Source organism: Anolis carolinensis, chromosome 4 (genome assembly GCF_035594765.1).
Source record: "Anolis carolinensis isolate JA03-04 chromosome 4, rAnoCar3.1.pri, whole genome shotgun sequence".
In the NCBI taxonomy this organism is placed as follows: Eukaryota; Metazoa; Chordata; class Lepidosauria; order Squamata; family Dactyloidae; genus Anolis; species Anolis carolinensis.
The window spans coordinates 185,563,950-185,578,195 of NC_085844.1; the positions used below are offsets into that span (position 1 = coordinate 185,563,950).

Below are 14,246 nucleotides of genomic sequence, written 5' to 3' on the forward strand. Positions count from 1 at the left end.
AAAATAAGACATCTCCAGAAAATAAGACTTAGTAGAAGTTTTGCTGAATTGCTAAATATAAGGCCTCCTCCGAAAGTAAGACCTAATAAAGATTTTGTTTGGAAGCATGCAGGATTGGTAAATGTACATACCATAGATTGTTGCACGTGGAAATAAAGGTAGTAACAAGAAATAATAATAATATAATAATAATAACATTATTCTTGTATACCCAGAAGGGACTCAGGACAGCTTACACAGGGACAAGCCCAACAACAACATACATTTACATACAAACAGAAACTTAAAACAGAAATTTAAAAACAGTATAGCAATAAAATATAATACAGAAATTCTTGAAAGGATTCACAGTTTGGTTATGCTGGTTTGTGATGACAACTACTGTACAGTACATAATACATTTTCATTTTTTTTTAAATTCAACCATAAATGTGAATTCTTCTTTGTGGAAAAATAAGACATCCCCTGAAAATAAGACCTAGCACATCTTTGGGAGCAAAAATTAATATAAGACACTGTCTTATTTTCGGGGAAACAGGGTATGTCTTTACTCTCATGGCCTGTTCTCTATATTTATTTTTAAAGTTTATGGTAAGCCATCTCCAGTAATCTCAAGCATTGTAATATGAGTTGAGACTTTGAAGAACACTTTTCCTCTGGGTGGATCTTTGTCTTGGCCTTGCAGCCCTTCTGATGTCTGAGGTGGAGTATCCATTGGCCTGTAGAGCCCAGTTTTGGTGGTTCGGTTCACCTTGGGGGGGGGGGGGGCGCAAGATTCACCTTTGCTTTCCGAATGACCTGCCTGGCCAAGAGCGGGGCGTGGCCTTAGCTCCCAGTGTCTTCAAATCAGCAAGCGAAACTCATGAATATGCATCAGGGCCCGGCCAATGGGAGCGCGGGGAGCGGAGCGCCTTGTCTTCGCTCGCTCGCTTGCAACTAGTTCCAAGACTCCAGCAGGCACTTTCCCCGCTCCCTGCCTGCCTGCTTCGGGAAGGAATTCACTGGGAAACCGCGCGGCCAGTGCCTGGGAGGGAAGCGGCCGGAGTCCCGGGCGGTTTCCCAGCTCGTTTTCCCCGCGCAAAATGAGCGTCGCCGTGGAAGAAGCCGTCCTGCCCTCCATCTCCACCTTCGCCGGCTTGGTGCCGCTGGAAAACAGCCCGCCCGAAATGGTAGGAAGGGAGAGGGAAGCGGCGAGGGGACCCCCAGCATCATCATGGTCCGCACCTGAACTTCGGGAAGCCAGGGAGGCACTTTCCCCAAAAGACACCTTTCCCCGCCTCAGAGCGGCCCCACCTGCTCTTCCCATACCCATCTTCACTGCCGTTTGACAGCACTTTCAGCTTCCACGGCTCAGAGCTGTGAAACCATGGGCGTTGTAGTTTTACAAGGACCGTAGCCTTCTTCGCCCAAGAGTGTTGGTGCGTCACCATCACTACAAATGAGAGGATGCCATCCCAGTGAGCCATGGCGGTTAAAGTGGTGTCAGACGGTATTAATTGTAGAGTGTAGATTCGCTTCAGTGGGTTTCTGTGAGTTTTCGGGCTGTATGGCCATGTTTCAGAAGCATTCCCTCCTAATGTTTCGCCTGCATCTATGGCAGGCATCTTCAGAGGTTGTGGGGTCTATTGGAAACTAGGCAAGTGGGGTTTATATATCTATAAAGTGAAAGAAAGAACTCTTGTGTGCTTGAGGCAGGTGTGAATGTTGCAGTTGGTCAGTTTGATTAGCATTGAATAGCTTTTCAGCTTCAAGGTCTGGCTGTTTCCTGCCTGGGGGGATCCTTTGTTGGGAGGTGTTAGCTGCCCTGATTGATTCATGTCTGGAATTCCTCTGTTTTCTGACTGTTGTTGTTTTTTATTTATTGTCCTGATTTTAGAGTTCTTTTCATACTGGTAGCCAGATTTTGTTCATTTTCATGGTTTCCTCCTTTCTGACGAAATTGCCCACATGCTTGTGGATTTCAGTGGCTTCTCTGTGCAGTCTGACATGGTGGTTGTGAGAGTGGTCCAGCCTTTCTGTGTTCTCCAATGATATGCAGTGCCCAGGTTGGTTCATCAGGTGCTCTGCTATGGCCAACTTCTCACTGCAACCCAGTGATTCCGGCCATGAAAGCCTTGGACAACACATTCGCCCTCCGTGTTTGAGGAAATTAGAAACACCCGCTCAGGAGATCTGGGAGGCTTCATCCTGGTCTGACTTCTAGCCTTTGCCTTTCTGGGATGGAAAAACTACAGTTTGGATCATAATCTAGAGAACTACAAAGTTTCCTTCGCGCATCAGCTCCCAACTAGATACCAATCTATGATTCTATGAATCCCCCAAATCCCTTCTAAGGGCTCCAAAGATGTCTTATATTTAAAATGACCTCCGGAGCGATTGGGATGCCAATGCCCACTTCTGGGAGGATGGACCAAGAAGGCATAATGGAGAGTTGGATCCCGACCGAGCAGAGATCCAACCCAGTTGGTTGGACGCCCAATTTCTTCGCCGAAACTCGATTCCTTAGCTATTTTAGATCGGGAAAGGTCCCAACCCATTCATGGCCAGAACCACTCAGTTGCTGTGAGTTTTCCGGGCTGTATGGCCATGTTCCAGAAGCATTCTCTCCTGACGTTTCGCCTGCATTTGTGGCAGGCATCCTCAGAGGTTGTGAGGTCAGTTGGAAACTAGACAAGGAGGTTTATATATCTGTAAAAGGTCCAGGGTGAGAGAAAGAACTCCCAAGTGTGAATGCTGCAATTAATCACCTTGATTAGCATTGAATAGCATTTCAGCCTCAAGGCCTGGTTGATTCCTGCCTGGTGGAATCATTTGTTGGGAGGTGTTAGCTGACCCTGATTGTTTCTTGTCTGGAAATCCTGTTTTCTGAGTGTTGTTCTTTATTTACTGTCCTGAATTTAGAGTTTTTTAAAGTACTGGTAGCCAGCATGTAGATAATTTCAACAGAAAGGAGAAAACCATGAAAATGAACAAAATCTGGCTACCAGTATTTGAAAAATCTAAAATCAGGACAGTAAATGAAGAAAAACACTCTGAAAACAGAGGAATTCCAGACAGGAAACAATCAGGACCATCTAACACCTGCCAACAAAGAACAGAAAGCAGCCAGGCCTTGAAGCTGCAAGGCTTTTCAGTGGCAATCAAGGTGATTAATTGCAACTTTCACACCTGCCTCAAACAGACAAGAATTTTTTTCTCCCACCCTGGACCTTCCACAGATATATATAAACCCCACTTGCCTGGTTTCCAACCTCTGAGGATGTCTGCCATAGATGTGGGCGAAACGTCAGGAGAGAATGCTTCTGGAACATGGCCATACAGCCGGGAAAACTCGCAGCAACGCAGTTAAAAAAAATTTGGTAGAAAAGGCCAACGACCAAGGCTATAGTGGGGGGGGGGGAGGGGTAGGGGCTCAACCCCCCCCCTCCCCGAAATTTTTCAGGTTTAAAAAAACCTAGTTTACTCGTGAATTTTAACTGGTTAACCAAATCCCCATGAGTATCCACTAAAGTTTATCTGTTTTGAGTGTCCACTGAAGTTTATCGATGGAGTCTGACTTCTAAAATATTTTACGTTATGGAACTACTCTTCATGATTTGCTAAAAAAAGTTTCAAACCCCTCCCCCGATTTTTATTTATTTTTTGCTATGGCGCTGCTAACGACTACAACTCCCCTGCTTCCATAGCACTGAGCCTTGGGAGTTCAAGCGATGTAGTTGCACCCAAAGTTGATAACTGCCCCAGTGATTCCCAAACTCCAGATGTTTTGGACTTCCCCACCTTGGCCAATGATCAGGGATTCTGGGCGCTGGAGTCCAGAAACACTCGGAAGGCTAGGATTTGGGAAAGATTGATTCGGTACTGTCAGATTAATACAGTTTGGCCCCTTTAACAGCATTGGCTCAACGCTAGGGAATCCTGGGCTTCTCTGTCAAATAGGAGAACTCGTATGATTCCATAGCATTAAGCCAGGGCAATTACATTGGTGTCCAACTGCGTTGATTCTACAGCAGGCATGGGCAAACTTGGACCCTGCCTCCAGGAGTTTTGGACTTCAACTCCCACCCTTCCTCACCGCCTCAGGCCCCTTCCTTTTCCCCCTCAGCCGCTTAAGCGGCTGAGGGGGAAAAGGAAAGGGCCTGAGGCGGTGAGGAAGGGTGGGAGTTGAAGTCCAAAACGTCTGGAGGCAGGGTCCAAGTTTGCCCATGCCTAGTCTACAGTATAGAGTGTTGATGCACTCAAGCTGGGAAAGGGGTCTCCAACAGGTATATTTGTCCCGCCCAAATAGGTATCCAATCACGTCCCGGCTCGAGGGGGCTTCTCGCGGAACGGAGCCAATCAGAAATTGGGGAGGGGGCGTGACTAAAGGTGCCTGTCTCTGGCTCCTGCTCCTCTAGAATGAATCTCCTTTCTCCAAAAATGAGGCATCTTTGGGCCCTTCCACCCCCAGAATATCAAGGCAGATGACCCACCATATCTGCTTTGAACTGGGTTATCTGAGTCCACACTGCCTTATAATCCAGTTCAACGTGGGCAGTGTGGAAAACACCTAGATTTCTTGGCTCTGTCCGTGGGATCGAGAGGGAGCGCCACGGAAGGTGCATCTACATTGTAGAATTAACGCAGTTTGGCCCCGCGGCTCAATGATATGGGGTTTGTAGTTCACTGAGAGGCGCCGCCCTCTTCGGCAAAAGCAGGCTAAAAACTTGTAAAACAGCGGATGGATCTACACTGTAGAATTAATGTAGAGCAATCCTGCCTCGATGCTCTTGAATCCCAGGAGTTGTAGCTTTGGTGCGGAACCAGTCCTCTTTGACAGAAGATTCAAAACAACTCCCACGATTCCATAGCATTGAGCCGTGGCAGTTAAAGTGGAGTCAAACTGGATTAATTCTACAGTGTAGACGCCCCTTGTAACTCCTAAGGGTTCCTAGCATTCAGCCGCGGTAGTTAAAGCGGTGCAAAACTGCATTAATTCCACAGCGTAGATGCACTCAGAGTGGCTCTAATTTGGATTGAGTTAAAGGAGAGGTGCGCCCAGACTTTTTTTTTCAAATTTGAGGGAGGACTGTAAAAACATTCTATGAGTATTGTGCTTTAATCTTTGTATTAAGCATTTTAATATGCATTTTAATGGTCTTGTGTTTTACCTGGGTGTGGTAACAGTGTTGTATCTACTTCCAGCCCTGAGGAGAGGTGGCTAATTAATAAAATGTATTATTATTGTTGTTATTAATCGTGTTTCTAAGGTTTGGGAGTATAAATAGTTTTTTTTAGATTTGGGGGATTATTAATAGGTTTCTATTTAGATTTGGGGATCAAAGAATATGTGTTGTCGAAATCTTTTATGTCTGGAATCACTTGAGTTGCTGTGAGTTTTCTAGGCTATATGGCCATGCTCTAGAAGCATTCTCTCCTGATGTTTCACCCACATCATGGTAGGCATCCTCAGAAGTTGTGAGGTCTGTTAGAAACTAGGCAAGTGAGGTTTATATATCTGTGGAATGTTCAGGATGAGAGAAAGAACTCTTGTCTGTTGGAGGCAAGTGTGAATATTGCATTTGGCCAGCTTGATTAGCATTGACTAGCCTGGCAGATTCAAAGCCTTGCTGTTCCCTGCCTGGTGGAATCCTTTGTTGGGAAGTGTTACCTGGCCATGATTGTTTCTTGTCTGGAATTCCTGTTTTCTGAGTATTGATCTTTATTTACTGTCCTGATTTTAGAGTTTTTTTAAAATACTGGTAGCCAGATTTTGTTCATTTTCATGAACATTTCCCACTCTGACCATTCCACAGATATAGAAACACCACTTGCCTAGTTTACAACATCTTACAACTTCTGAGGATGCCTGCCATAGATGTAGGTGAAATGTCAGGAGAGAATGCTTCTGGAACATGGCCATACAGCCCGGAAAACTCACAGCAACACAGATCTAAGAATAGTTTTTCTCAGATTTGGGGGGGGGCATAAATAGTGGGGGTTTTTTTCAAGTTTGGAGGTCTATGAAACATTTTTTTTCCAGATTTGAGGGGTTATGAACTGAGTTTTTTCAGGGTTGTGAGCTATAAATAGATTTTTTTTCGGATTTAGGAGTCTACAACAGGCAATCATCTGACTTACAAACGACTCATAGTTAAGAAAGGGGAGGGGTGTGAGACAACAGGAAGTGAGATAAATCTACCCTTAGGAAGATAAATTCAGTCTTGAAAGAGTTATCATGGGAAATAAGTGTCTCAACTGAAGCTTTATCAACAATCCTTGCTTCCACAACAAGACAATTAAAAAAAAAATCCAATCATCACTGGGACAGAAAGTGAGGTGAAATCTTCTGAACGAACACCACAGGAGTATTAACCCTTTGCTATACTATCCAAAGCTATCTCTTTCACACACACACTCATATATATGTCTGGAGTTGCACTTAGAAATGTACCTTCCATTTAGTAGCATTAACCCATCTCTCTCCCCATTTCCCCGCACAGAGGCTGGCTCCTCCTCAGGCAGAAGGTGGCGCCAACATTAAACGGGAAGCAGATGAGCTGGGCAACTTTGTCGACTTGGACTTCATCCTGGCCCACACCACCAATGGCCAGCCCAGTGGGGCAGCATCAGGAGGGGCAGCGTCCGTGCCAGCACCGCACCCCAACCCCCATTACCCCTTACCAGAGACCCCTGAGAGCTGTGGCACCACTTACGACAGTGATGGCTCCAACTACCAGCCCTCCAACAAGTTCGCACCATCCTACCTGCCCAGCCCAGGGCACAGCTATGTGGCTGAGCTCTTCACACAGGACTTGCACCCACAACCACAGAGCCATTGCGAGCTCCAGAGGCGAGAATACACTGAGCTACGTGCTGCCAATGCTGGCCTTGGGCATCCTTCTCATCCAGGTCTGCCTCGGGGCATGGCCTTGGATCACCTGCGGGTCAAGCAGGAACCCATGGATGGGCAGTCTTGCATGCTGGGTGGAGGCGTGAGCCCTGACTGCCTAGACCAGAAGCCCCTGGCAATGCAGTCCATGATGCACCATCACCACCAGCATCCACAGCACCAGCATCCACAGCAACATCAGGCGCCTGCTTGCTTTCCTGCCAGGCAGATAGGCCCCGGCCCTCACCAGCATTGTCCTGTGGTTGGAGGTGAAATGAATGTGCAGCAATACTCACGTGGCGGTGCCCCCCACCTCTTCCAGACCCCCGCCTTCACTGGGTCCTTGGCGCCCCACTTCCATGGACACTTCAGCGTCTTCCGGGAGCCCCTGAAGCCCCACGCACAGGGCTTGCACGGCCTGCTGGTCACACCGCCCAGCTCACCCATCTTGGATTACTATTCGCCCATGCAAGTGGCCCCCTTGGAAGAGAGCAAGCCTAAGAAGGGCCGCAAGGCTGCCTTCCCCCGTAAGCGCACGGCCACCCACAACTGTGAGTTTGCTGGCTGCGGCAAGACCTACACCAAGAGCTCCCATCTCAAGGCCCACATGCGGACCCACACTGGTAAATAATAATAATAATAATAATAATAAAAATTGTTCCCTGCCTCTCCTCATGGATCAAGGCAGGGTACAGCATAGTTAAAGTACACAGATGAAATACAATGCTATTAAAATACATAAACTAAAATACAATAGGCTCTCAGGAGCCCCAGGTGGTGCAATGGGTTATACCCTTGTCCTGGCGGTTTGAATCTGGGGAGATAGGGTGAGCTCCCTCTGTCAGCTCCAGCTCCCCATGCAGGGGCATGAGAGAAGTCTTCTACGAGGATGGTAAAACATCAAACATCTAGGCGTCCCCTGGGCAATGTCCTTGCAGATGGCCAATTCTCTCACACCAAAAGTGACTATCAAGTTGCTCCTGATGCAAAAAGGCTCTCAATTAACCAGAACTCAAGCAACCAGAACTCTCAAGCAACCAATAAAAAACAAAGAGATAATACTTTATATAAAAAGCTATAAAACTGTGTTGCATTAAGGTAAATTTGTGTGTATTTGTCTTAAATTTGCTTTCAGTTACTGTATTTCAATATTAATATGAAGCCTATACAGAATTTATGATATGGTATAGTATGGAGTATAGTATTAGACCTATTCTAATAGTAAATCTCTAGCAACCAGAAACTACATTTAACAGGTATTTACTAATTTCCAGAGATCTTGGTTAACTGAGAGTCTACTATACAATATTATTAAAACACATATGTTAAAATAATAGAAGAAAAGAAGCCTGATAAGGCAGCTTGGGCAGCATTAGAGGATGGTGGGAGGTAGATGGGCATCTTCCAAAGGGCTCTTAGGGTGCATCTACACTGTACAATGAATGCAGTTTGACACCCTTTTAATTGCCATGGCTCAGTGCTATAGAATGCTAGCAGTTGTACTTTTATAAGAGCATTAGCCTTCCTTGCCAAAGAGTGAGGGGGCCACACCAAACTGCAGCTCCCAGGATTCCATAGCATTGAGCCAGAGCAGATAAGCAGTGTCAAACTGCATGCACTCCAAGGAGGGAAGGATATGCCAGAAATTGTGCTTCCGATGATGCAGACTTGAGGGATGTGGCGAAGAGGATGTCTAAGGGGGCATCTACACTGTATGATTAATGCTGTTTGGCACCACATTCACTGCCATAGCTCAATGCTATGGGATCTTAAGTGTTTAGCTTAATAATGTCATTATAAGAGGCCTGATGCCTCATCAAACTACGGCTCCCAGGATTCTATAGCATTGAGCCATAGTAGTGAGAGATGTCAAACTACATTAATTCTAGAGTGTAGATGCACCCTAAGAGCCTCAAGCTAGGAGCAAATGATTTCAATCTTGTAAAGTGAGCAAGAGTTAGACTATATGTCCAATTTCTGAGGTTGCCCTTTCCTGCTCAGGTGCTATGAAACTTGAAGATATTTTGGCCAGAGGCTGCCCAAGTCCAAGTAGTTTGTTTACGGAGGGATCTTGCAGGAATGTACATGAACCGAGTGGCTTCTAGAAAGACGTGCCCTTGTTCGGGTTTCCTCAGTAGTCACCTCCGATGTATTCACTGAGACACTCCCATGTACGTGTTTGTGGGGCTGCAATCTCCGTCTCCTGGTGCTATAAATCTTTTTGAGTGCAGAGCAGGTCTTGTGGCTCTTCCAGGACAGAGAAATGGGTGGAGTTAGATGGGTGAGGAGGATATGCATTCACTAGAAAGGATGCTGCTTTGCTTAATGGGAGTATGGAAGGCTTCTTAATAGGTTTAAGATAAAGGAAGAAGGGACAATTAGCACGCCAGAGAATCACAGAAGCTTTGAAGAGTTATTTTTGTAGACTACCAGAATCTCCCAGACATCAGATTTGAGGGCCTGGTGACACAACTGTCAATAACATTTGTGTACGCTAATAAGCTGAATCTGTGGGCCTTTTCCACACTATATAACACTTTGACATCATTTTAATTGCCATGGCTGCGCCCAGTGAGTTTCAAATAAGGGAAGGTCATTTAGAATTCTCACCCAAAGAGATATAGTGCCTCCCCAAACTACAAACCATGCAGTCATGGCTGTTAAAAGTGAAATAATAGCACCATAGTTTTGTGGTGTGAAAGGGCCCTATGTCTAACAATGCTGTCCCTCCCAACATGCTAAAAAGTCTGTTCACTGTGCTTGTTCTTCTCTTTCAGGTGAGAAGCCCTATCACTGTAACTGGGAAGGCTGCGGATGGAAATTTGCACGGTCAGATGAACTCACGCGTCATTACCGCAAGCACACGGGGGTCCGGCCCTTCCAATGCCAGCTCTGCGACCGTGCTTTCTCCCGATCAGATCACCTGGCTCTGCACATGAAGAGGCACGTGTGAAGCATGGCTGGCTTCCTTGGGTCATTTGGGTGGGATGTGATGGGGTTGAAAACAAGAGGCAAAAAGATGTGGGTATCCAAAGAGACACTGGGGACTCTCATTGTGAAGGGATCCAACATTTGGTCCCCTCCTCTCCTAACTGGAGTAGCTAATTTATGTATATATTACTGACACATTTAAATATTTAAGGAGGAAGCCCATTTGGTTCCTCCACCACTTTATGGACAGGCTATATCTATTTAAGAGTGAATAGTTACACAAACCTGGCTGCAGTGAGAGCTAGGGTATATGACAAAAATATACTTGGAAGAGTATCTTTGGGAAGGACAATTGGGGGCAATGTATCCCTACCATTCCCCATTCCAAATCTTCAGTGTGCACAAAATCACAGTACAGATACAATGCTGACTGTGGCCCCATCTACACTGATCATTTAATGCAGTTCAAAGCAACCTTCAAATTGCAGACACAAAACTCATAAAAATGCGTACAAAAAATGTTTATTGCGCATCAGTGCTCTGTGGTTTGTACAATCACTGTCAGTGCCTCAAAGTGGTTCCAGGATTTTCTGTGTAATCGTATGCACAGTAAAACCACTTTTTTCAATTCCGGTTTGAAACTGCATTAAATGGTCAGTGTAGATGGGGTCTGTCACAACCTACCTGTTAGCTTTTGACTCATGTATATTTTGCTTCACAATGGGTTTTCATTCACACACACACGTCTTTGCTTCTTTTTAAAAGGATCTATCTTGTCAAACTACTTTTAAAATACATCCAACAAGAGATAGGCATACATACAGATAGACTGACTTCGCCTGGCTTGCACTATATTTCACTCCCAATGGCTTCAGAAATGAATTATAATTTTAAACAATGACTTCTGCATCCTATAGAAGAGGGATGGGAATTGAGTGGACTTCCAGATCTTGTTGGACTGCAGCTCCCAACATTCCTAACCATTGCTTTGGTGATCTAGAGCTGCTGGGAGATGCAGTTCAGTAAGATCTAGAAGGCTGCCAAATTTCTACCTCTGCCCTATACAAAACTGGGGAAAGACATTTAAAGAAAAAAAAATAATTGTTCATATTTTGCTAGGATTGCCAGCCTTTTTGTATTAAAATATTTTAATAACATTTTGTTTCAGCTGTAAAGCTTCCAGTTTGGTCAGTCTGTTCAGACCAATGATGTAACTTCTTAAAGCAAGTAACGTCCACCAATAAGTCTCCAAGCTGTCACCAGTGAGTGAGTGGGATAATCCAGCAGAAGAAACTAAAGCTGTCGCTTCTGGAACAGGCTATAAACCAAACTATACATGCTGAACAAAGACAAAACTTCTGTTTATAGGTTGCATGAAATGAAATGTATAGGAACCAGAGTTTCACAGCCCAATCCTATGCATGTTTTCTCAGAAGCTACAGTTTTACACAAACCCATTTGAAAATAACACTCCCAACTTGAGAGAGCCTCTTCTAAGTAGGCAGATAAAAGATCGGTGGGACTTGTAGTGCAATCCTGAATGTGTCTATCTGGAAATAAGTCCCCATAGAGTTGAATGGGAGATACGTCTAAGTGCGTGGGTAAGATTAACGCCATGGACTTAAATTAGTATATTTAGGATTGCCATCTTAAAGTATTCCTTTTTATTTCTTGGCTCAGGGCTGTGCTAAATATGAATTGAAAATTATCTTAATATGCTGGTTTCCTTTTTCTGGTTTATGAGATCACATGATTCAAAGAAAAAACTTTGAAAAGGTTGCCTTTTGGAAATGAAATCAAAACAAGTTGTGCTTCTCCAGCATAGTCAATGACCTAAAGCAGGGATGAGCAAAGTTCAGACCAACGATGGCACTGGATTGTAACTCCCAGCATTCCTTATTCATAGTTGTGTTGGTAAGAGCTGGTGGGAGTTGCAGTTCAGCTACATCTGAAGGGATGCGCTTTGTCTGGCCCTGGACTAAAGTTCCTGCAATACTCTTCATTTTTGATTTGAAGGGAATGACACCGAACCTGATGAGAACTATGGCTCCTATTTGATATCCAATAGATGTTTTTCACTACAGAATTCATACTACCTGGTCAGTGACCATATTGAGTAGGATGTATTTGATCTGTGATCTTAAACATCTGGACCATATTGTGTTAGAGAAGGCTGATGTGTAGGATTATAATCTTGCCTAGCTGATACCCCAGATTTTATATTTGTACTCAGAGATAAATCCTACTATATTTAATAGTCCCAGCTAAATAGAACTGCAGCAAACTATTCTCAGTTTTTAGGAGCTGGCTAAATGTATATTGGCTTAATTACATTACCTCAAATGTGTTTTATAAGAATGTAATATAATATTTTTAAAAGCAATCTGTTGCCTTTGTCTATGGGGAAAAAGCCATCTTTAATACTTGTCAACTGTTGCATGAAGCGTGCTCCCGGTTCTGAGAGGCTTCTGAAACCCAACTACTTCTTTTAAAAACAGCGAAACTCCTGATTCTATTCTTGAAATAAATCTTCATGTTTAGTACTCCAAGCTACGTTGTAGAAGCCTCAGAACTTGGAGCACAAAGGTGCTGTGTTCTGTATGCAAGGTTACTGAATTGGCTCATGATAATCTTTAAAAAGTAACTTAACATTGAAAGATGCTGTATTTCTCCAATTCTAAGATGCCATTGATTGCAAGACACACACACTACTTTTAGTACCGACAGGAAAAATACACATTATATTATATATAGAATGTGCAATTCTACAACCTCATCTACACTGCCAGTAGTGGCACAATGGGTTAAACCCTTATGCCGGCTGAACTGCTGACCTGAAGGTCTGCAATTCGAATCCACAAGACCGTGAGCTCTCAGACGCACCCTGTTTTCAGAGATATTTATATGGAGGAAAACATGCATCTTAGAATTGATAAATACAGTATATATATTTGGACCTGACATTTGATGAGGGTATTATGTGTATGAATGTGTGTACCAGAGAGCCATTCCAGCCTCCAATGGGAAATATGTTATGTGGGTTCACTGTGAGCCTTCTACAGATGCCTTCATCTGCATGCTGCCTCCTACAAAGGAAATTGGCCATTAAGCCAGGTACTGCTGCAGCTGCATTTTTTTCTAGGCAGCTTTTGAATTATATTTTTGTATAGGGCATTTTTGTCCATTTCTGCTATACTTGAAACTTTCTTTCTGAGAAGAAAAGGACTCTCTCAACATATAGCTTGTGGAAACAAGCTGTCATTCTTTTTTAAATATGCTGTAAAATGTGTTTTTTAAAAAATAGCTTGGGTTTGTTTAATAAATGACCTCAGCTCCAGTATGTGCACTGCACCAGTCTGTACATATTGTTAATTAATATTTGATGTTGCTTGGACCTGTCAGGCATTCCCCCATGCAAAATGTTAGTGTGCTCTTTATTCATACCTGAGATATTGTTGATCTGATGTAAAACAAATAAAATGCAATACAATAAAAGCAAGTACTTTGTTTATGCTTAAATAAAAAATGGGAGGGACAGCATCTACACACTACAAAGGAGACTTTTATTTGTTTAGCTTAGAAATTTATGTGCCAGGTTTAAGGGCAAAGCCTTTTTAAAGCAGTTTAACAAATGTAAATGAAGCAACATGAAACTCTTTTAAAATATATACAAAATAGTCCAGTTAGAAGAGTAAAGCTGGCAGTTAAAAAACTTAGCAGATAATAAAACACTACTTGAAAGAAAAACATTTGTAAATCCTCTTTTAATTGAAGAATGAATCCATTTGAATATAATTTCTCAATTTTGATCTTAAGCAAGATTGGCTTAACACACAGCTCCTACCATATCATGTCCTTTCAAGCTGCCTGTCGATTTATGGTGACCCCATCAAATGCATATGATTTTCTTAGGCAAGGCATACTCAGAGATTGTTTTGCCAGTTCCTTCCTCAGAAATACCCAGTCTACGGCCCCTGGCATTCATTGGTGGTCTCGCATGCAAGTAGCTTTCAAGATCAGACAGGAGCTTGTGCCTTACTTGCAGTTTCCACCATACCTTGTGATGGAGCAGATAGAAACTAGAATTCATTAATACCTGCTACGGGTTCCCTACCTTTGATCTGAAAATGTGCCAATTTCAGTTCATGCCTCAAAAGCATTTTTTTCCTCTTGCTTTCATGAGTCTTTTCTGATTGTTTGTTTGTGTGGCTAAATTGTGCAGGATGGAATTTCAGGAATTGGGGTTCCCTGCTACCAAAACAAGAAAGCACTTCCGAAATGCCTGTTATGAGAGGTGCTAGATGGCAAGAAGGCAGGTTCCTCAACAAATTCACCTACCAAAGCTGGGCATTGCCTATCCCTCTGGCTCTGCTGAGTAACCACACAGGATCTACTGGTAGTTTCACTCCTCACTCGTACTGAGGCTTCCTCATTAAATTAACAA

The 14,246-nt window shown here is 43.7% G+C and overlaps 1 protein-coding gene across 2 annotated transcripts; it reads left to right on the top strand.

The window, feature by feature from the left end:
- The first annotated feature begins 880 nt into the window (after nt 1-880).
- klf18 (KLF transcription factor 18) lies at nt 881-13,549 on the top strand. Of its 2 annotated transcripts, XM_062978375.1 has the most exons (4): nt 881-1,169; nt 6,483-7,494; nt 9,649-9,814; nt 10,971-13,549. In XM_062978375.1, exons 1-4 carry the CDS (start codon nt 888-890, stop codon nt 11,014-11,016), a joined length of 1,506 nt encoding a protein of 501 aa, XP_062834445.1. In that variant the 5' UTR covers nt 881-887; the 3' UTR covers nt 11,017-13,549. The 2 variants fall into 2 exon arrangements, with proteins under 2 accessions (XP_062834445.1, XP_062834446.1); XM_062978376.1 differs by having other exon boundaries at nt 9,649-13,549.
- Nucleotides 13,550-14,246: the final 697 nt, after the last annotated feature.

Excerpts from the sequence above, each read along its gene's own strand:
- klf18 (XM_062978375.1), top strand. The coding sequence starts at position 888 with ATGGGAGCGCGGGGAGCGGAGCGCCTTGTCTTCGCTCGCTCGCTTGCA. Across the intron at positions 1,170-6,482 it reads AAAACAGCCCGCCCGAAATG|AGGCTGGCTCCTCCTCAGGC; the intron begins GTAGGAAGGGAG and ends TTCCCCGCACAG. Across the intron at positions 9,815-10,970 it reads CTGGCTCTGCACATGAAGAG|CTGTAAAGCTTCCAGTTTGG; the intron begins GCACGTGTGAAG and ends ATTTTGTTTCAG.